We start from the raw sequence: 21932 nt of genomic DNA, 5'->3' as shown, positions 1-21932 counted from the left end.
GTCCAGAATCAATCATCAAAAGAATAAGTTGTGGAAGTGTGAACTGACTATAAGAATAAGTTTGTGGAAGTGTGAACTGACCATGTGTGGTCCTTGTCTGGAATCTAGACCTGATCCACACTAGGACCATCAATCATTGCGGTATGTGGTTGTTAAGTTGTGTGGGCCGGAGCTGGGCCAGAGAAAAATTGGATCAGGCTGAGGTGTGACTCAGTTTATGGCTTTCTGGTTAAAGACCGGTGTTGATATGGTTTACTTAAGGTTATGTTTTGGTTCCAGTATTACATTTTGATCTGGCCCAATTCAGGGCAAGTTACGGGTAATTAACTTGGCTGAGACTTGGGCCAGCCTGGTCCACACTAGGACCATCATTCATTGCGGTATGTGGACCAAGCAAAAGCTGGTTGTGTGGGCTGGAACTGGGCCAGAGAAATTTCCCTATGTAGGCAGAAGCCAAACTTCAATTCATTCTCCTCATCAAATGTAAACCATCATCATGGTGACCATAGTGGTTTTCTGGAAAACTCCATTGTAAGTGTCAGTATTTGTGAACAAAGAGCTACATGTGGGGTTTGTTCATACTAAATGCTGTCTTTTGATTCATCTTTCGTAGTACATATGGTGCGAAGAATTACAGTCATGATTGCACAACACCATTCACAGGAGAGTCAGTACTCACCTTACCCGACTAATAACCTTCACCCAGTTTATGGATTGCAAACCTTTCCGATTGGACCTACTCTGGGACAACAATATGCCCCCAGCATCCACATAAGATCTGGTAAGATCTGCAAACATCTACCTGTTTCAAAAAGAATAAAGCCTAGCACATTCTACAAGACCAAATGTTGTTGAACTTTTATTGTTTTAAGTCTGTGACAAGAAGTTCACGTTGCAACAAAATCGCTATACTTGTACTTCATATACATAAAGAGACAATTCACCCAAAAATGAAATTTCTGTCATCATTTATTCACCCTCAAGCTCAAAAGAAGATATGTTGAAGAATGTTGGTAACCAGACGGTTGATGATAGCCATTAACCGACTTCCATTTTATTTATTTTTCATACAGTGGAAGTCAGTGGCTACTGTGAACTGTTACCAGCATTCTTCAGAATATTCTCTTCTGCGTTCAACTTACAGGTTTGAAACACATGAGTTAGTAAATGATGACAGAATTTCCATTTTGTTTGAACTATTGCTAAGTCTAGCCGACCCATCTTTATGTATGTGCGCTCCGTCTTCGACAAGAAAGACAGCAACAAGGTGCCACTTTAAAGTGAGCGGAAGTAAAGAGCTAAAGTCTGTGGAAGCTCAAAACTGCCTAAACTTCTTTTTTATTGTCGCAGAACTATTTGTTCACATGCCAAGAATAAATTATTAAGTAGCCATGAGTTTTTGAGAACAGGATTGTGGTGACAGTGGGTGAGATGGTGTGACTGACGCACACAACAACAAAAAACTTTACATGAGAAATAAAGTGTGAATAAAATCAATCCTATTTTTATTTACTGAACAAATGATTATCGTTTTCCAGCAGGTCAGTTTCCTGCTTCCTTCAGTCAGGCTGCATATGTTGAAGATCAGATCATGTACGCTCTATTTTTCCACATCCTGTTTAAATTTAACAGACTATGAGACTTCCTATAAAGGACTGATTATGGTTCTTTCGTATTGCAAACATGATACTTGACTCTGAACTGTGGCTAATCTTTATTCTTTTGTTTATAATATTTTTCCATCGGAATGTTCGGAAACAGTATACCATCGCTCAGCCTTTTCGAGCATTTTTTTGCCCCCAAAAGAAGAATGAAAACTTACTTCATTTGATTTATAGCGGGTCTGTTAGGACCAACACAGACCACAGGGTGAGCACCCCCTGCAAGCCTCACTATCACCTCTTCCAGCAGAAACCTAGTTTTCCAGGAGGTCTCCCATCCAGGTACAGACCAAGCTCAATCCTGCTTAGCTTCAGTGGGCAACCGGTCTTGGACTGCAGGGTGATATGGCTGCATACGCACACATAGAACCTTTACATCACACATAAGCTTATTTATTGCAGAGGAAGGTGTTCTCTAAATATTCACTTCTGTGGCATTGCTAAGAAAAAACACTTTTGTAACCTTTATTTTTAAGAATGTATTAACTTACATCGCTCCAAATTCAGACTAGCTAATTCCATTTCATAAAAACTAATATAATATAAAACATGTTTTTTAATTTTTTTGTGATTTATATTTAGAGCCAATCACAAACAAACCCTGATTGTATTGGGTAATGTTTAAATGTACATATTTAACAAATTTCAACAGCTGTTTTTCTTCTTCTTCTCTTTCTCTTTCGGTTTCGTTTTTCCCCAGTGTTTGCCTGACGTTGATGACGGAAAAGAGGGGGAAAATCTAAAACTGGTTCATTAGACGCCTACGAGCTGATCTGGTAACACTGTGAACATCAAGAGAAGTTAGTTGAAGAGGAAGAGCAGCACGATGGCGTTCACCTCAGCGGTTCTCCTGTTCCTGTCTGCGGGTTTATTCACGGTAACAGACGGTAAGTTTATTACATAAAATAAATAAACTATTTAAACATGCTTTTGTGTCCCCATTTTGTAAAGTTAGTTTTTTAGACATTGTTTTTTTGCCAATTATATTCTTTGTGGCTGTTACGTTTAGAGCCCAAACTAACCCTTTAAGTTGCTCAAGGCTTTATTTCTAAGGAAAAAAAAGTAAAAAAAAACAAAAATAAATAAATAAAAATTCAGATTTATTTTAATGAAACTACATAACATTATAACATAAAACCAATATGAAAATGTTCAGAAAAACATGCCTGTTATTGTACAAAGCTCCGTTTTTTGGAATTACCTTTTTATGTATTTTATAATAATTTTACAACTTTTAATGTATGCAGTAATATAAATTCATTAAAATAACACCATTTGATGCACAAGGCTTGGTTTTTCATATTATATTGTTTTTATTTACAGTACAGAATCCATATTTTTAATGTTTTCTATACTTTAATTAAACTCACACATTTTTATTAGCCATTTTTAGATAAAGGTATCAAAACAACTGTAAAAATCTCTAAATATTAATTCCTATGCTTTGTTAATTAAAACAGTATACCTATGTATCCTTTACATGTATCAATGCACATATTGTACTATGAAAAGATGCACTTACAATAATTCATAAAGTAAAATATTTACATTGATAACTATATACAGGATGTACATATATATTTCTATATTTCTATATATTCATACTTATATCTATACATTCAGATTTACATTTATATATTCAGATTTATGACTATGTATTTAGATTTACATTTTTATATTCAGAATTATAACTATTCAGATTTCTATATATTCAGACATGATAATATTCAGGCTTATAACTATATATTCACAATTTACATTAGATTTTAATATAATTATTTGTTTTCTCATTATATATATATATATATATATATATATATATATATATATATATATATATATATATATATATATATATATATTTACAGATTTTATAGTTGGTTTGATACCTTTATCTCAAACGGTGTCAGAGTTTTAATTAATTTAAGTGGGTACAGTATATAAAACATAAAGAATATGGATTCAGTATTGTATATAAAAACAATAAAGGCTTATTCTGAAAAATATAGCCTTGTGGATTATAGGGAATAATATTCTGAATATTTTACAGCTGGTTTGATACCTTTAGATGAAATGGTGTTATCGTTTATTATTGCATACATTAAAAGTTTTAAAACTATTATAAAACACATAAAATGGTAATTCCGAGAAAAAAAAACAGAGCTTTGTGCAATAACAGGGATGTTTTTCTGAACATTTTAATATTGGTTTTATATTATAATGTTAAGTACGTAACTGTTCAATTAATTTAAATGCTTCATTTTTTTCCTACTATTTTCCCCTAGAAATGAAGCCTTGTGCAGTAAAGGGCACATTTTTATGACTGAGTTAGTTTGGGTTCAAAACATAACAGCCACAAAGAGTATAATTGGCAAAAAAAATAAAAAAAATAATAAAGATTGTCTAATGATTGTCAAACATCAAACTAAGTTGGTTGGTTGACCAATGACTGTCAAGTACAAAAATCATTTGTACAGTACTTGATTTAACGGTACTTTTTAAACGATGTTCATGTTATAAAGTCCGTTCTCTCAATTCTCTTGAATTTATCATCGTATGTTCTTTTAGGAGCTGACTGTGAGAGCTATTACACCAGCAAGAACAAGTACAGACCTTCGTTTAACTGCGGGTTTCTGCAGCACTGCTGTGGAACCTGCAATGACAGATTCTGCTGCCCCCTTGATATTTTGAGGTTATCCAAGCGTGATCAAAATATGTGCAATATGTAAGGATTTTTAAACCTTTTCTTTCTTAAAACAATAGACCCAAAAGTTACTTTTTATACACCCTAACAATAATTCATATTCATATTTAGTTAATGTTTTAATATCCCTCATCATCCATAGCTGTGATCTACTGTTAATTCTGTGAACTGAATCATGATACAATCTAGAGATTTACACTCAAATATGTTGTGTATATATTGTTAAAGGGTTAGTCTACCCAAAAATGAAAATTAGCTTGTGTTTTACAAAATGATAAATATAATTTTAATTACTAACATTTTATTATAAATAAGATTTATAGATTCAATTATAGCTTAAATATACTAGAAGATGCTTTTTCTAATGCTTGTTACTTCATATTTTTATCTGTCCAGCGGCAGAAACCTTGGTTTTATCATTGGTTTATCAATAGCAGGGTTTGCGGCCTTCGTTATCTTGTTCATCTGCTGCTGCTGCTGCTGCTGCCCCTGCTGCTGTTTCTATCAAACATGCAGAAGACACAGAAGTAAGTGTTTTAATGTTAAAGAAATACTTGATCAAAAACTGAAAATGTACTTGTGCTCAGGCCATTCAAGATGTAGATGAGTTTGTTTCTTCATCTGAAAAGATTTGGAGAAATTTATCATTTTATCACTTGCTCACACGTGATCCTCTGCAGTGAATGGGTGCCGTCAGAACAACTGCTGTCCAAACAGCTGATAAAAACATCACAAAATTGTCACTTTTGGCCAAAATGCAAGTCCTCTATCCATAATATTGCCATCTCCAGTAAAAAAAAAAAAATCTTTATTATTTTTCATTATCTCATTATCTGATTCAGGAGAGAAATATGCACAGACCAATCATTGTTGACATTTGAAAATAGTCAAAACTGTTCTAAACAAATATGTTGGTGGATTTTGATGTGAAACTTTGGACTTTTTCACAGGAGAAAGTGCTGTTATGGTTCACTTTGTCCAGAAGTGATAGTTTAAAGTAAAAAATATCTTGATAGATTTGTTTCTTGGAAACGTGTTCAGCAGATGTTTATTTTTCGGTGAAATGTTCCATTAATGGGGTTTATAAATGATTCAGTAGGCTAATCAAATTTAATTATTAATTGATTTCTGTCTTGTTTTTCTTTTCCACAGCTGCGGTACAAACAAATGTAACTACAGTCATGAATTCACAATCCATTCAGATGCAGCCGGTAATGCAGGTAGTCCAGCCCCAACAATACCAACCAGTGCCGACTCAAGCAGGTTACGGGGGTCAGCCTATGCAGACAGCACCATATCAGGGACAGTCATATGCACCAGAACCCCCACCCTCATATGACATGGCCAGTAAGAACATCTAGTGCTGGATAGACTGAGACCATGTAGTATCTGGAGTCTGGTAAGATCTGCAAACATCTACCTGTTTTACAAAGAATAAAGCCTAGCACATTCTACAAGACCAAATGTTGTTGAACTTTTATTGTTTTAAGTCTGCGCCGTCTTTGAGAAGCAAAACAGCAAATGTTACCCTGGACCACAAAAGAAATCTTAAGTGTCAGTGTTTCAAAATAGAGAATAAATAAATAATCTTTCTATTAATGTATTAATGGTTTATTGGATAGGACAATGTTAGGCTGAGATACAACTATTTGAAAATCTGTAATATGAGGGTGCAAAAAAAAATCTAAATACTGAGAAAATCGCTTTTGAAGTTGTCCAAATGAATTCTTAGCAATGCATACTACTAATCAAAAATTAAGTTTTGATATATTTACGGTAGCATAAAAGAATAATTGATCATTTTGAACAATATTTTTTTTTTGGCTAATGCTAAAAATATACCCCATTGACTTAAGACTTAAGGTTTTGTGCTCCAGGATCACAAATAGGAGCCACTTAAAATGTGAGTGGAAGTCAAGAGCCAAAATATGTGGAAGCTCAAAACTGCCTAAACTTATTTTTTATTGTCGCAGAACTATTTGTTCACATGCCAAGAATAAATCATTACGGAGCCATGTGTTAGTTTTTGAGAATATGATTGTGGTGACAGTGGGTGAGATGGCATGACTGACGCACACAACAACAAAAAAAGAAACTTTACATTACATGAGAAATAAAGGGGGGTGGGGGGGAATCAATCCTATTTTTAATTACTGAACAACTGATTATCGTTTTCCAGCAGGTCAGTTTTATGCTCTCTTCAGTCAGGCTGCATGTGATGAAGATCAGATCATGTACGCTCTACAAGCACAGCTTCAACCAGCGCTTCCCACAGACTACACCTCACTTCAACCACCACACAACCCTGATTACGTGGATTCACCAGAGACCAGTTAAACACCACCCCACCGCACCACACACACACACACACACACACCCACACACACACACAAATGGCCACTTATCAACTCTGGATTGTGGAGGGTTTCACATTCCCGTGCTTCTTCTACAAAAAACAATTGTGTTGAGAATAAAAGTATTGTTGCTTCAATTTAGCTTAAACTTGCTTTCAATTTTTTTTTACTCCAGTCATTACCCACTGTTTGTTAGTTTCTCTTTAATTTTAACCAGATTTGCTCTCAGTGTGGTTTGACACCTTTTGTTGTATTGCCTTTTGTTTAAAGGTCAATAAATGGCATCATAAAACGAATTGTTTAATGGTCAAAAGTTAATGCATCTTATCTAAATGTGAAAACAATCCTTTGTACAATTTTATCGTAGATTTTGAACATTATTCTATCAAATAAATCAACCAGTCACGGGCCAACTTCAGACTTACGGTGAATAAATGGCAAAAATCTTAAACTGAACAGCTCTCCGTGTGAGAAAACATTCTTGCACCATCTTAAGACTGCTTTTATTGTATATTTGTTTTTATTGTATATTGTTTTATTGTATATTTTGGACATACTCTTAAAGATAAAGGTTCTTTACTGGCATTAATGGTTCCTCAAAGAACGTATACATAGAACCTGTGGTCCACTGTATAGAGCAATAGTCAAATGGAATTAGTGGCCTAAAGTCAGTCACACCTCCACCATTCCAAATAATGTACATTTCATTCATAATATTATTAATACAGGCCTACAGTTCCTGCACATTTCTGTTTTTCTGAATTGCATGAAATGGCTACTAAAAATAAGTTATACAAAATCATTATGTGGTCACTTAAGCTGAGTTCAGACCGCAATTTTAGCCCTGATTTTGGCACACCGACAGGTTTTGAGAAATTGCCGACAAATGTCCAAAATCACAGGCAAATCGGTGCTCGTTCACGCAAGTGACAATCACGCAGTGAATTGCCGACAATTCCCAGACAGCCGTGAGATTTTTGGCATGTTAAATATTTGGACCAATGCTTGCCAAGATAGTTATGCGGTGTGAAAAGAACAGTGACCCGACTACTTTGAAAATTGTGCAGTCTGAACTCGGCTTCAGGCAAATTGGTTTAGACTTGACTTCTGATCGTGACCTTGTTTCACAGGAAATCTGTTAATTGTCCAGTGCCAAATAAACACAGAGATGGAAAGGAAAAGGTCAAAGCGATGAGGTGCCCAATTTAGAAAAAAAAGGAAAAGAAGAAGAGAAGAAATTAGCTAAAGATAAAGGTATGCAGCTTTTAATGGAAGGGTTCATTGGTGGGTATAACTCTTAAGTTGCCTTTGGATACTTCACTCATACTGCATATGAGGAAAAGCTTAATTTCCCTCAATGCTGAAGACTTTTTTAATACTGCAGTGAAACTGCACTGCCATTGGTTCAAACTTGAAAACTTTTTGAACCAATGACGGTGCGGCAAAGCTGCGTGAGCCTGTGGCGATGCAGTGCACCAAAACCTGCCAAAATGGGCATGAGTCTTGCCTCTCTGCGCTCATGGATTGCTTTCTTCAATGAAAGCGGTCCCACCCCTCACGCCCTCCCGTTTTTCCTGCTTCAGTGAGCCAGCTAGGAAGAGACAGTGGGGTAGAGGGGCTCAGTGCCCGGACTTGGGTGAGCCCACGCCTGCTCAGTACCCGCGTGCATCACCCTCTCCAATGAGAGAGCTGAGCTGGGATGGACGCCAAGCTTTTCCACATCCTCTCAATATGAGACAAGTCTGGTTCTGACACACCTGCCTTTCGCAACCTCCGTATCACCACGGATTTGGCCATGCACGCCACAAAAGCCACAGACCTGACCATCGAATGATCCATGGCCAACTTGATTGTGCTAGAGCGCCAGCTCTGGCTCAACTTGATGGAGATCAAGGAGAAAGATGAAGTGGCCTTTCTCAACTTCTGGGGAAGTCGTTGCCTAGTGGTTAGAGAGTTTGACCTAGGGTTGTGGGTTCGAATCATGGGCCGGCAATACCATGACTTATGTGCCCTTGAGCAAGGCACTGAACCCCCAACTGCTCCCCGGGCGCCGCAGCATAAATGGCTGCCCACTGCTGTGGTGCGTGTTCACAGTGTGTGTGTGTGTGTGTGTGCACTTTGGATGGGTTAAATGCAGAGCACAAATTCTGAGTATGGGTCACCATACTTGGCTGAATGTCACGTCACTTTCACTTTTCACTTTCAATGCCCCAGTCTCTCCAACCAGTCTCTTCGGGCCTACTGTAGATGGGTTCACTGAGCGTTTCACTGCAGCACAGAAGTCATCCCAGGCCATGTGACACTTCCTTCCCAAACACTCCAGATCAGCCTCTGCCTCGAGTCGCCCAGGACTGCGCTGACTCTGCATCAGAGCAAGCCTGCCCCTTCTATCTCCCAGGCAGCACCCCCTAAGGAGCAGCATCGGCGAGCTCGCCCCGCTAAGCACGCTACCTTCCAAAGATGTCAAGGTCCCGGCCAAGGATTGTGCTGGACTCGACCCCTCCAAAATCTTCCTGATCCTTTGGGAAAAAAAGAGGAAGGAGCAAAGTCCCACCGCCACTCACTGCAGTTCACCCGGAGACCCCCTCGTTTCCACGGGTTGATTCTCACTTTGGTATAACTGGACGACACTCAGGTCCTCCGCGCCGACGTGATGACTCTGCTAGGGAAGGGAACCATAGAAATAGTTCCCCCCTCAGAAAGCGGATTGGGGTTCTACAGCCATTATTTCCTCGTCCTCAAGAAAGATGGCGGTCTCAGACCCATCTTGGACCTCAGATTCTTGAACCTCTTCCTCACGAGACGGACATTCAGTATGTAAACATTAAAACAGATCCTTACACAGATTTGCCCTGAGGACTGGTTCTTCTCACTGGATCTGAAAGATGCTTACTTTCACATCCAGATAGCCCCCATCACAGACAATTCTTGATATTTGTGTTTGAGGGCATAGCTTACCAATATACAGTCTTTCCCTTCGGGCTGTCTCTAGCACCTTGCACTTCCATGAAGTGCATGACACAGTGCTTTCCTCTCTGAGGCAGATGGGAATCTGTGTTCTTAATTATCTCGATGACTGGCTCATTCTGGCCCAGTCGCGGACCAAGCTAGACCATCACAGATCCGTGCTCCTCAGCCACTTAGAGTGCCTAGGACTCAGGGTCAATTTTGCCAAGAGCTTACTGCTCCCCAGTCAACGTATCACGTTACTGGGGGCAGTCTTCGACTCGGTCCGTATGAGGGCTGTAGTCTCACCAGAGCGTGCCCTGGTAATTTAGCAGGTCGCAGCTTCCGCCAGAAACAAAGCCTGTTTCCCTCTGAAGTTCTTCCAGAGGATGCTAGTGCTGATGCATTCCACATCCCCAGAAACTCCGGGTCCCACCTCACACTTGGCGGCACTGCTGATTTCGCATCAAGGTCAATCAGGCCTTTTTGGCAGACTTGATACCTTGGATGAACCCTGTTTGGTTAAGTTTTGGAATACCACTACAGGAGGTTTCCAGAAGGACTGTGCTCTCGACAGATGCGTCCATGTTTTTTGTTTTAGGGCACTTTGTGCGAGGGTAGACCAGCCTTCAGCTCGTGGTCACACGAGGAGAGCCATCTACACATCAACTGCCTCGAGATGTTTGCAGTGGAATGAGCCCTTCACTCCTTTCAGGCATTCCAAGGGCTGCCACGTCCTAGTCCAATTGGATAGCATGACAGTGGTGTCCTACATAAATCAACAAGGCGGCCTTTCGTCCAACTACCTCTGTGCACTGGCAAAGCACCTCTTGGAATGGGCCTTACCCAGGCTGTGATAGCTCAATGCAACACATGTACCTGGCAGAACGAATCTGGGAGCAGACATGCTATCCTGGAGCAATGTCCCCCCAGACAGTTCCCAGAATATGGGAGATTTTCGGGTTGGCAGAGGTCGACCTCTTCACCTCAGAAGGCAACTCTCATTGCCCAACCTATTTTTCAAAGGACTCAGATGCCCTGGCCCACAACTTACACTTTTACCCCAATCGCTCTGATCCCTCAGGTCATCAGATGAGTCAGGGAAGACAAGGACAGAGTCCTCCTGGTGACCGCACTCTGGAGGAGCCAAGTTTGGTCCACAGAGCTATTCAGGCTCTCTACAAAAGCCCTGTGTTTGTTAGCCTTTTTGCTATGTTTATACAACAACAATTCGGTTTTAACTAAATAAAACACATGATCTAATTTCACCATAATATTGTGCTTTGCAACAAAACTGTAACAAGTTCAGTTATTATTAATTTCCATCAGTTGGGTTAACATTAGGCCCTGTAATAGGCCAATGGAATTGGAATCCAAATCTGTGTAATTATAATTTAAATCGGACTACTTTTCAAATTGTATTTCATAAAAAAACATCTCAGACATTACCTCAAAATGTTATTGGGGTTTCAAAAAAAAAAAGAACAGGGCATTGATTTCATACACGTCCACTGAAGAGGTCATCAGGACCTCTCAGAAGGGGTTGTAGTTGGTGCCAAGTACAAAAATCATTTATACAGCATTTTAAACTATGTTCACGTTATAAACTCCGTTCTCTTGAATTCATCCTATCTTCACATGGTCTTGAAATTTGTTGTATTTCTACTGTTGGTGATGACGGGTTACCATCCAAAGTTGTGAATATAACTTATGTGCAAAATTGGAATATCGCCCAAAACATTTTCGAACAAGCAACGTTTCCATCCGAAGAATAAAAAAGAACAAAATCGTCACCTAATAAACTGGCACTATACATCACTAAGAAAAATAGGAGAAGCTACTGAATATAGTTATTAATTATCTGCATAATTGCATTTATATATTCAGGATTTATACATATTTTCAGATTCATTTCCTTTTATTCAGACTTATGACTTTATATTCAGATTCATTTTTTATGTTCACAATTTACATTTATTTATTCAGATTTACTTCTATATATTCAGACTTATTAATATATATTAATATTTACTGCTATATATTCATAATTTATATTTATATGTTCAGATGTATGTCTATGTGTTCAAATTTATAAATTTATATTCAAATATACATTCAGACTTGTAACTATATATTAATTTACATTTATATATTAGACATAATATATTCAGGCTTATAATTATATTATTGCAAAATATTATATTATTTTGGGGAGTACTAGAACATGCTTGCATTTACTATGTACAGATATGTATTATGTTTTATGCATAGGTATTTTTATTTAATAATCTCACAATAACATGAATTTAATTTATTTATAAGGCGGTATATGTATGAAAACTGATGCAAACTCATTGTCTGCCAGCAGGAACAGCTCCACACACAACAGCTTCAAAAAAAAAAAAAAAAAAAAAAAAAACAGACATTACATACAAGATTAAAATGACATCAATTTTTCTGAAGTCCCGAAGTCGGTGTCTTTCAGAAATAAAGTGATGTAAAAACACCTGCACTCAATGTATGGTAAATTTAAATTGTGCACACACACACACACACACACACACACACACACTGTAGGTGCAAAGTCCTATGTTAACTTCACTGGAACAGGAAAAAAGCTTCTTACTCGTCACAGAAGTCAATCAAAAAAAGTTTAATCCAAACACAAAATTACAAAACTATACAAAATCCAGATGGCTCCTGTAGCCTTTCCTATGGTTTCACCTGTTAAACCTTTAACTGCTGTTACCTTGAACGTTTAAACAAGAGTTATATTTTAACGACAGATGAAAACGGTAAGAAAACTGTTTCTCCCTTATTTCCTATACACGAACAACTACCCAGTTCGATCTTCCGCCCAAGTGGGCGTAACCATTAAAGAAACAGAACAGAAATTAGCCTGTACATCAGAAAACATACGAAACAGTACTGAAATATATATATAAATATATATAAAATAAATACAGGACAAAACAGAACTACCTCAGAAAGAAAGATACAAATATGATATATTCGGTTTATGCTTGAAATCAACACTCCAAGAAACAATACCATAAAAATTATTGAAACGTAAAATTGGCTCTTACACACCAGCCCCTAATTGTCTTTGTGTTCAACGAAACAATTAACAACCTATTTATACTAAAGAGCCAAACAAATTACATAAAAGAAAGATACCAAATAGTTTCAACTGAATCTCCGAATTTTTTCTCAATAAGATGCTAACCTGAATTTAGGTGATAAACCCATAACAGATAGGAGACTATAAATCTGCCTCTAAGAGTAAACAAAGCTTAATAACAGGACGTAAAAGAATGTTTGTGCTTGTTTTCACTCGGGCCTGAGAGTTTCGTGATGCGGAATCATCAGCAACCAATACAACGTCCCCAGGCTTGAGATTTTGTACTAGGCTTTGCCACTTTTGTCTTTCTTGCAGGTCTGGTAAGTATTCTTTGATCCAGCGCTTCCAAAATATGTCAGCCATATACTGAACTTGGCGCCACCTACGTCTGGAATACAGGTCTGCTTTGTCAAAAACCCCAGGAGACATGGACGGCTTTACTTTCAACAGCAGCAAATGATTTGGAGTAAGGGCCTCCAAATCGTTTGGGTCATTGGACACCTTAGTGATGGGACGACTATTGATTATTGCTTCCACCTCACATAAGAGCGTTTGAAGACTTTCTTCATCAAGAGACTGCTGTTTTACAATGGAGTTGAGAATTTTTCTGACAGTCCGTATTTGACGTTCCCACACTACTCCATGGTGGGATGCAGTTGGAGCATTGAAAATCCACTGTACACCTTTTGCAAGCATTGTGGTTTGAATCCTGTCATTATTTAAACTTTGTATGGCCTTTTGCAACTCCCTTTCTGCCCCAATGAAATTTGTCCCATTGTCAGACCTGATTGTTTTAACCTGACCCCTTCTAGAAACAAATCTCCTTAGTGCATGAATGCACGAGTCTGTATCCAAAGAGCTGGTGACCTCAATGTGAACAGCTCTTAACGTCAGGCAAGTAAAGATTACCCCATATCTTTTAATCAATGTCCTTCCTCTTTTGATTTCAAATGGGCCAAAATAATCAATGCCTACATTTGTGAATGGGGGTTCATCTGGCAAAAGCCTGTCACGGGGAAGGTCAGCCATGAATTGTTTGCCTGTAGTGCCGCGCTGGCGTTTACAAATGGTGCATTGAGATAGGATTTTTCTGATGGCCGTTTGTGCTTTTGGAATCCAGTATTTTTTCCCGTAACTTTGACAACATGTGATTACGGCCGCTGTGACCCACATCTGCATGAATTGATCTTAAGATCAGATGTGAAACAGGATGGTCCTTTGCTAAAATAGCAGGATGCTTGGCCTCCTCAGGCATAGATGACCTGCTTAGTCTGCCACCTACTCTTAGAATTTTGTCTTGCAAAACTGGTGACAACTTGTAGAGAGCGCTGCTGTGTTTTACAGTTTTACCTTGCTGGAGGGCTTTGATTTCGTCTGGAAACATGATTGTTTGGCTGTAGCGAATGATCTCTTCCTCAGCTTTTTCAAGGTCACTTACAGTCAAAGTAACCCCTGACAGTGAAGATTTGAAGTTTTGAAGTTCAGAATTCACTGCTAGATTGTCTCTTAGACTGTGGCACAGCTCATTTCTTTTTTCCATTAGTGTCTTCAGAGTGCTTTTAAACTTGAGGAACCATGCAATGGCTCTTTTCAAACGGTACCAATCGGAGTAGTGTGAAAAGAACTGAGAAGTATAGTCAGAATTGTCTGCACTCACTGCATTTACGCAGACTTCCTTAACTTCCAAATCATTAACAGATAACTTAAGGGTGTGACTAGGCATTTTTGGCCACTCTGATTCTGGCTTTGTCTGAAAGGATGGACCTGTGAGCCGTGAATTTGCTTTAAGGAAAGCATCTACAGTAAGTCCTCTTGAGGCAATGTCGGCCGGGTTGGAAGAAGAATTCACATACCTCCATTGCGACGCCTTTGAGAGCTCTCTGATTGCAGTTACCCTGTTGGTCACAAATGTACGGAACCGCGTGCTTTCGTTGTTGAGATATTTCAGGACTGAAGTACTGTCTGTCCAAAATACAGACTCCTGAAGAATCAAGTCCAATTCAGATTTCAGCATATTGTCCATTCTAGCAGCCATTGTAGCTGCAGTAAGCTCAAGATGTGGCACGGTAACTGTTTTTACTGGAGCAACCCTTACTTTACCCATAACAAATGCACAATGTTGGTTACCTCTGTGATTCTCCATGAGCAAGTATGACACTGTGCCAAAACCCAGCTCACTGGCATCTGCAAAATGATGCAGCTGCGCTGAGGTGATTTCACCAAAGTTAAGTGGCTTCATGCATCTTTCAACCTGAAAGTCATTCAAGTTCTGAAGACTAGCCAGCCACAGATTCCACTGACGTCTGAGAGTTTCTGGAATCTTGTCATCCCAGTCATGTTTTGTTCTACAAAGCTCCTGCAGTATTTGCTTTGCAGGAAGAATAACTGGAGAAAGTATTCCAAGAGGATCATAAATGGAGCTGACCATGGACAATATACCTCTCCTTGTAAGAGGCTTTTCCTGTAGGGTTACTTTGAACTGCAAAGTGTCTGTCTCAACACACCACTGAACCCCTAGAGCTCTTTCCAATGGTAACTTGTCTTTCTCCAGGTCCAAATCCTTCACTGTCTTAGCTTTGCTCTCCTCACTTATGGATGCAAGTACAGTGCGACTGTTGGACATCCACTTGGTCAAATTAAATCCTCCTGATGCACACATCTCCCTTAAGTCATGCATTAGAGCAATACCCTGCTGTTCAGTAGCCACAGACGTCAAACAGTCATCCACATAGAAATTCCTAAGGACTGTCTGAATTACCTCTGATCTATGCTGTGCACTGTTGTCCTTTGCACACCTTTGCAAAGCGTAGATTGCACAACTTGGGGAGGATGTAGCACCAAATAAGTGGACACTCATTCTGTATTCCTCCACTTCCTGTGCAGTGTCCCCTTTAGGCCACCAAAGGAATCTTAACAGATCTTTATCTTTAGCAGGAACTCTGACCTGATGAAACATCCCTTCTACGTCTGCTGCAAGGGCAATCGGCTTATGTCTGAATCTCGCCAGAACACCAATAAGAGAATTATTCAAGTTGGGTCCTTGCAACAGTTGCGAGTTGAGTGATTTTCCTTGGTAGGTAGCTGCGCAGTCAAACACCACTCGAAGTTTGTGTTTTTGTGGGTGATATACCCCGTGGTGTGGGATGTACCAGATTCTGCCAAGGGTTCCTTCAATTTCACTTGCAGGGATTTTCTCAGCATGACCTTTGAGTAGCATGTCCTCCATGAAACTACAATAGTCCATGTAGAAAGCTGAATTTCTTTTGAATTTTCTTTTTAGAAATTGTGAACGCAGAGAAGCTACAACATAGTTGTTGGGAAACATTACATCCTTTTTTTTCAAAGGAAGGTCAATGCAGTAATGCCCATCTACAAGCTCTATGGACTGTGATACAGACTTCATAAACTGTCTATCCTCAATGGACATTTCCAAATTTTCAGCTTGTTCACATTCAGGAAAATCATACCTCATTTGCTGTTGGATTAGGTTCTCCAAAGTTACCACTGAAATCCTGTTTGCCATCACCTGTGTCCATCCTGTGTTTCTGTTAGTTTGGATGTTCTCTCTCTCCAAAGGTCCATTTACAATCCAGCCCAGGATGGTCTTGACAGCATAAGGCCCATCTCCTCTACGGTTGATGACCTTCCATGGCTCAAGAATCTTAGGTACATTTGTTCCGATTAGTAAGCCAATACCGGCATCGATCTGAGGAAGATGCACCTCTTCAAGATATTTCCATTTCTGAACATCCTTCTGTTGCGGAATGTTTTCTCCTTTAACTGGAATCTCTTTTTGAGAGAACACCTGAGGGAGATCCACAAAATTATTCTCGTTCAGTCCACTTATTTCCAGTTCGGTGCAAACATGTGTACTAACAGACCTTTCCTGTCCCATAGTACGCAGTAGGATGTTTGTTTTCCTGCCAGTTAGCTTTAATTCCTTCATTAGCTGTTCTGTACAAAATGTCGCAGAACTTCCTGGGTCCAAGAAGGCGTAAGTCAAAACTTCCTGATTGCTTTTTTTGGACTTAACTCTAACTGGTACTATGGCTAAAGAGCACACCAAATGACCAGCCCCAGTGCAGCCACAAGTTTCGCTGATGACAGTGTCAGTGACAGTTAAGGAGCTGTTTCCATCTTGAGATTTTGGAAGCACTGGCTTCCTGTCTGGGAGATGAAGAATGGTTGGATGCTTTAATGAGCATTTTTGACAAGTTAGTCTTTGCACACAACCTTTACTCATGTGACCTGGTAATAAGCAACCATAGCACAAGCCTTTAGATTTTAGAAAGTCAAGTTTTTCATTGTGTGGCTTATGCTTCAGAATGCTGCAAACGTCCAATCCATGGTTTTTATTACAGCATAAGCAGAGGGTTTCATGGCTTGCTTTTGCTAGATCTTTTTCCTTTGTTCTTTGTTTTTTGGGTTCTGGAACAGGTGTCACACTTGTTGCAAATGTGGTTTTCCTTTCTTTCACTTGCAAGTTACTTGATCTGTTTGTTTTGAATTTGAGATTGTCTTTTGCCATCGTGTTATCCTGAATATTGCCAAACAGTGGATGCGAAACAATCTTTGCCTGCTTGTCTACAAAACTAACCAAGTCACAGAATCTTGCTCTCAAGCCAGTCCTTTCTTGAAGCTCACAGGCAACTGCTCTCCATTTTTCTCTCAGTTTGAAAGGAAGCTTGGATACAATTGCACGCATGTTGCTTGGACTGTCCATTTCCTCAACATATTCCACACTGTCAATGGTGTTGCAACAACCAGTAAGGAAAAGAGCAAACTCATTTAAGGCTTTATTATCCTCAGGCCTTAAAGCTGGCCAGTTCAGTGCCTTTTCTGTATAGGCAGTGGCGATTGTGTACTCATTGCCAAAATGTTGGTAGAGTAGTGTTTTAGCCTCTTTGTAGCCCCTTTCAGAAGGCATGTGTTGACAGCTGCGTACCAGAACCTTTGGTTGCCCCTTGGTGAACTGTTCTAAGAAGTACAATCTGTCTTTGTTATTTGTTGTCTTACTCTCTACTCCATGTTCAAAGGCTCGAATAAAGAATGTGAAATCCAGCGGGTCTCCACTAAACACTGGAATATCCATAGGTGGAAGAGTAGATAAAGACTGCTGTTTTATGAAAATCTCAGCAATGTCATTTTGACGTTGCATTATGTTGAACAAGCTTCCTGTATCAACATGTGAAGGAATTCTCACATCTGACCTTGTTGGTTGTGATTTAGCAAAATCATGATGCACATCACTGTCTCTTGGAACTGCATCAGTATCAGGTGCTAGCTCACGAGAAAATGTTTTTGGCCGTACTACTTGATTAGGTGTAGCTTTAAGGGTTTCTGCAATAGTGGCAGCCCTAGCTGCATTACCAGATGCATCAGAAACACTACGAGCTGGTTCATACATGGACAAAACCTGAAGTTTGGCTTCAGCCGCAGCAATAGCAGTTTGGAGCTCAAAATTTTCCCTCTTTGCTTTGAGTTCAGTTTCCTCTCTCTCAAGCTCTTGTTTCTGTAATAACGCATTAGCTCGTGTCAACAGCTCTGCCCTTTCAGTTTCAATTTTCAGTCTAGAAGAAGCTGTAGATGAAACACCTGAAGCCACCTGACTACGAGATTTTTTTGGAAAGAGAGGCAGTTGTGAAGAAGAGATAACCATTGAGGCACTGTCATTACATTCAACCTCTGCATCACATTGCTCTGCCTCCTTGGATTGGAGTTTTACTTTTTCAACCCAGTCTTTAACCTTGTCTACAAAGTGCTTAACTGCTTGAGACTTCGATTCGAACCAATGTAACTGATCTAAATATGCCTCATCATCTGACATAAATTCTCTGGTTGCATAATTAATGTCTTGGAATGCAGCAAAGGACTGTGCAAACTCACCATTTATGCAATCATACACAGTGTCAACATTACCAGAGTCCTCAAGCAAAGCTTCAATTTCTCTCATTTGCCTTGTTAAATGTCCCAGCTTGGCTCTTCTAGTTCCCAACAAGTGATGAAGCCGTTCCTCTTGTGCTTTAACAGTCATCTTCGGCACTCTTTTAGAGGCCGCGTTCAATTCCTCTGTTTCCATAGTAATCAATGTTCGTGTTCAAAGCGCGCATTGCGTTCATCACGAAAGCAGATGAGATCGCCCTCTTGCGATGCTGTGTGGAAACGCAAACATGGCGGGACCATGACGCTGCAAAGTTCAGCAATATTCAAAGTCCAATAATATCCCCAAAACGTCCGAAAAAGTTGTGAAAGCTCACTAAAGTCCGATCAGCAAAATCCGTAGTGTATGTAATCCAAATGGCATCGGAGAATCTCAGCCGAGAATCCCACGATAGTCCGTTAATATCCAAGTAACGTTATGGTCTTTGATGTTGCGTGAATCACTCGATAATCTTCTCGTTAAAAACAAAAATATTGCTCGCTTCAAACGAAAAAGAGAAGTTTTCTTACTTTAAATGTAGGTGCAAAGTCCTATGTTAACTTCACTGGAACAGGAAAAAAGCTTCTTACTCATCACAGAAGTCAATCAAAAAAGTTTAATCCAAACACAAAATTACAAAACTATACAAAATCCAGATGGCTCCTGTAGCCTTTCCTATGGTTTCACCTGTTAAACCTTTAACTGCTGTTACCTTGAACGTTTAAACAAGAGTTATTTTTTAATGACAGACGAGAACGGTAAGAAAACTGTTTCTCCCTTATTTCCTATACACGAACAACTACCCAGTTCGATCTTCCGCCCAAGTGGGCGTAACCATTAAAGAAACGGAACAGAAATTAGCCTGTACATCAGAAAACATAGGAAACAGTACTGAAATATATATATAAATATATATAAAATAAATACAGGAAAAAACAGAACTACCTCAGAAAGAAAGATACAAATATGATATATTCGGTTTATGCTTGAAATCAACACTCCAAGAAACAATACCATACAAATTATTGAAACGTAAAATTGGCTCTTACACACACACTGTGAACAGACACTTGGAGCAGGTGGGGGTTCGGTGCCTTGCTCAAGGGAAGGGAATGATAAGGCTAATTATATATGCATACCACTTTCTGAAACAACCTTACACAGTTTTGATAACGTTATTGATGTACACAATGTTAACGTAGCATGCCTATGATGATGTAATACCGACTGCACACATACACAGGCTTATTCTTGGGATTCCACAACTTCCCTTGATCATCCTCACAACTTATTCAACGTATTGATTGTAGCCATTTTGTTCTCCTTTCCGGTTCTGTATGTTTATAAGGATGTAAAACTTCAATTCATAATTTGTTAGTGTATTGGAGGTACAGATAACGACACAGCAGCTCTTCGGATTGTTTGTCCAATGTATTTCAATCATCGCCAAGGCAATGTTTTCCCCCACGGGCTAAATTCAGATCATGTGACGGGGCGTTCCCGAGGCGTACCCAGACCAACCGTCTGTATGAATGGTTCTTTAGACTAGGACTGTTCGATTCCGATTCCTGATTCTTTTTTCTGGAATCGAAAGAATCGATTCCAAGAATCGAATTATACGTATTGCGAAAACACACGTATACATACACGTATGTATGTGGGTAGATACATAGGGATATACATATATTTAATCCAGTATCATAAAACTATAGCATAAATTCCTGTTAAATTCTAAAAGCATTTTGTTAAGGAACAGACTCATGCACACGATTCTAGATTTCGTTGGGTAAGTTGCTGATTGTCTACACAATGCTGAAGTAATCATCCTACCCTAAACTATACTCTGATTCACGACTGGATCCATTTATTTAGTTTGAACTTTATTTCTTGTTGACAAATGAAATCGGCTACATGGGCGCGGTTTGTGTAAAAAAAAAAATAATCATAAACAAGAGTAGATTTGGAATCGCCTTGGAATCGATTCTTCTTTCCCAGCCCAAATTTAGACGCCCAGTGTGAACACCAAGAGAAGTTAGTTGAAGAGGAAGAGCAGCGCGATGGCGTCCGCCTCAGCGGTTCTTCTGCTCCTGTCTGCGGGTTTATTCACGGTAACAGACGGTAAGTTTATTACAAAATCAAAGAAACACTTTAAACATGCGTTTGGGCGGTTTACCGATGGCGCCAAGTAACGTTACAAAAATCATTTATAAAGCACTTCATTTATCGGGACTTTTTAAACTATGTTCACGTTTTAAGGTCCCTGTTGTTCTTTTATGTTTAGGAGAGGACTGTAAGAGCTACTTCACCAGGGATAACGTGTACAGGTCTTCGCTTACCTGCAGGTTTTTGGAGCACTGCTGTGGAAGCTGCGATCACAGATACTGCTGCTCCTCTACATCTTCGAGGTTATCCCATGATATGCAAGATATGTGCACTATGTAAGGATTTTCTTTCTTAATACAATTGTCAGTGAGACCCAAAAGTTACTTTTTATACACCCTCACGTAATTCCAAACCAAAATGGTTTAAAAGAAATTACATGTGTGTGTGTGTGTGTGTGTGTGTGTGTGTGTGTGTGTGTGTATACATAGTGTGAACTACCGGGGAGTTAGAGGGAGCTCGGCTCCCCTTAATGACACATGGGCTCCCCCAAAAACGAGAAATGTGAAATTTTGGGGGGTCTCAAAAAATATTGACAATGTGTATATTTAGAAGTGCAATTTCAGTTGTGTAATGTGATCATGATGCAGTATTAAGTGTAAAATAGCAAAAATATTATTCCTTCATGCATGACGGCGAATAAAACCTAATTTACTTCAATAAAGATTACTATACATCAGACATGGGGACATGTGACTTGGTGACTTGGACTCGAGTCGACTCGAGTCGCTATTTTTAGGACTTGAGACTTGACTCGGACTTGGAAGTTAAAGACTCGGGACTTGACTTGAGACACGATGACCTGAATGACTTGAGTGTTAATCACACCATGTTTTCAGTTTAAATATAAAATATATAAATTATTTTTTAAAATAAAGTTGATTACTCAGCTGGAGCGCAGGCTGAGAATAGCGTCGTGACTGGATCAGGACACTATCATCAGTCATGCCCTCTCTACCTTACACACACCACGCCCACTTAAATCAGATATCACATCACATCAACATGTCAGCCTGAGAGGTACCGAGGGTCATCGCTTTTGTCTTCAATAGTTCGCGCCTAAAAA

The 21932-nt window shown here is 39.2% G+C and overlaps 1 protein-coding gene across 42 annotated transcripts in view; it reads left to right on the top strand.

Annotated features, from left to right (window-relative positions):
* LOC127942950 (protein shisa-5) overlaps positions 1 to 21932 on the top strand; it is a 173506-nt gene that overhangs the window by 83455 nt on the left and 68119 nt on the right. For 9 of the 42 annotated variants that reach the window (XM_052539008.1, XM_052539007.1, XM_052539006.1 and 6 more), the window contains one exon: positions 5518 to 5712. The exons of 25 other annotated variants lie outside the window; for them this stretch is intronic. In XM_052539008.1, coding sequence (XP_052394968.1) covers positions 5518 to 5712 — 195 coding nt within the window. Of the gene's footprint in view, positions 1 to 4229; positions 4387 to 4761; positions 4893 to 5517; positions 5765 to 6544; positions 7016 to 21932 lie in introns of those variants that run through there. 8 more of the 42 variants (XM_052538992.1, XM_052538983.1, XM_052538988.1 and 5 more) reach the window with 6 other exon arrangements.

The sequence above is a fragment of the Carassius gibelio genome, chromosome A22 (assembly GCF_023724105.1).
Source record: "Carassius gibelio isolate Cgi1373 ecotype wild population from Czech Republic chromosome A22, carGib1.2-hapl.c, whole genome shotgun sequence".
Lineage (NCBI taxonomy): Eukaryota > Metazoa > Chordata > Actinopteri > Cypriniformes > Cyprinidae > Carassius > Carassius gibelio.
This window is presented reverse-complemented; position numbering and strand designations above follow the sequence as displayed.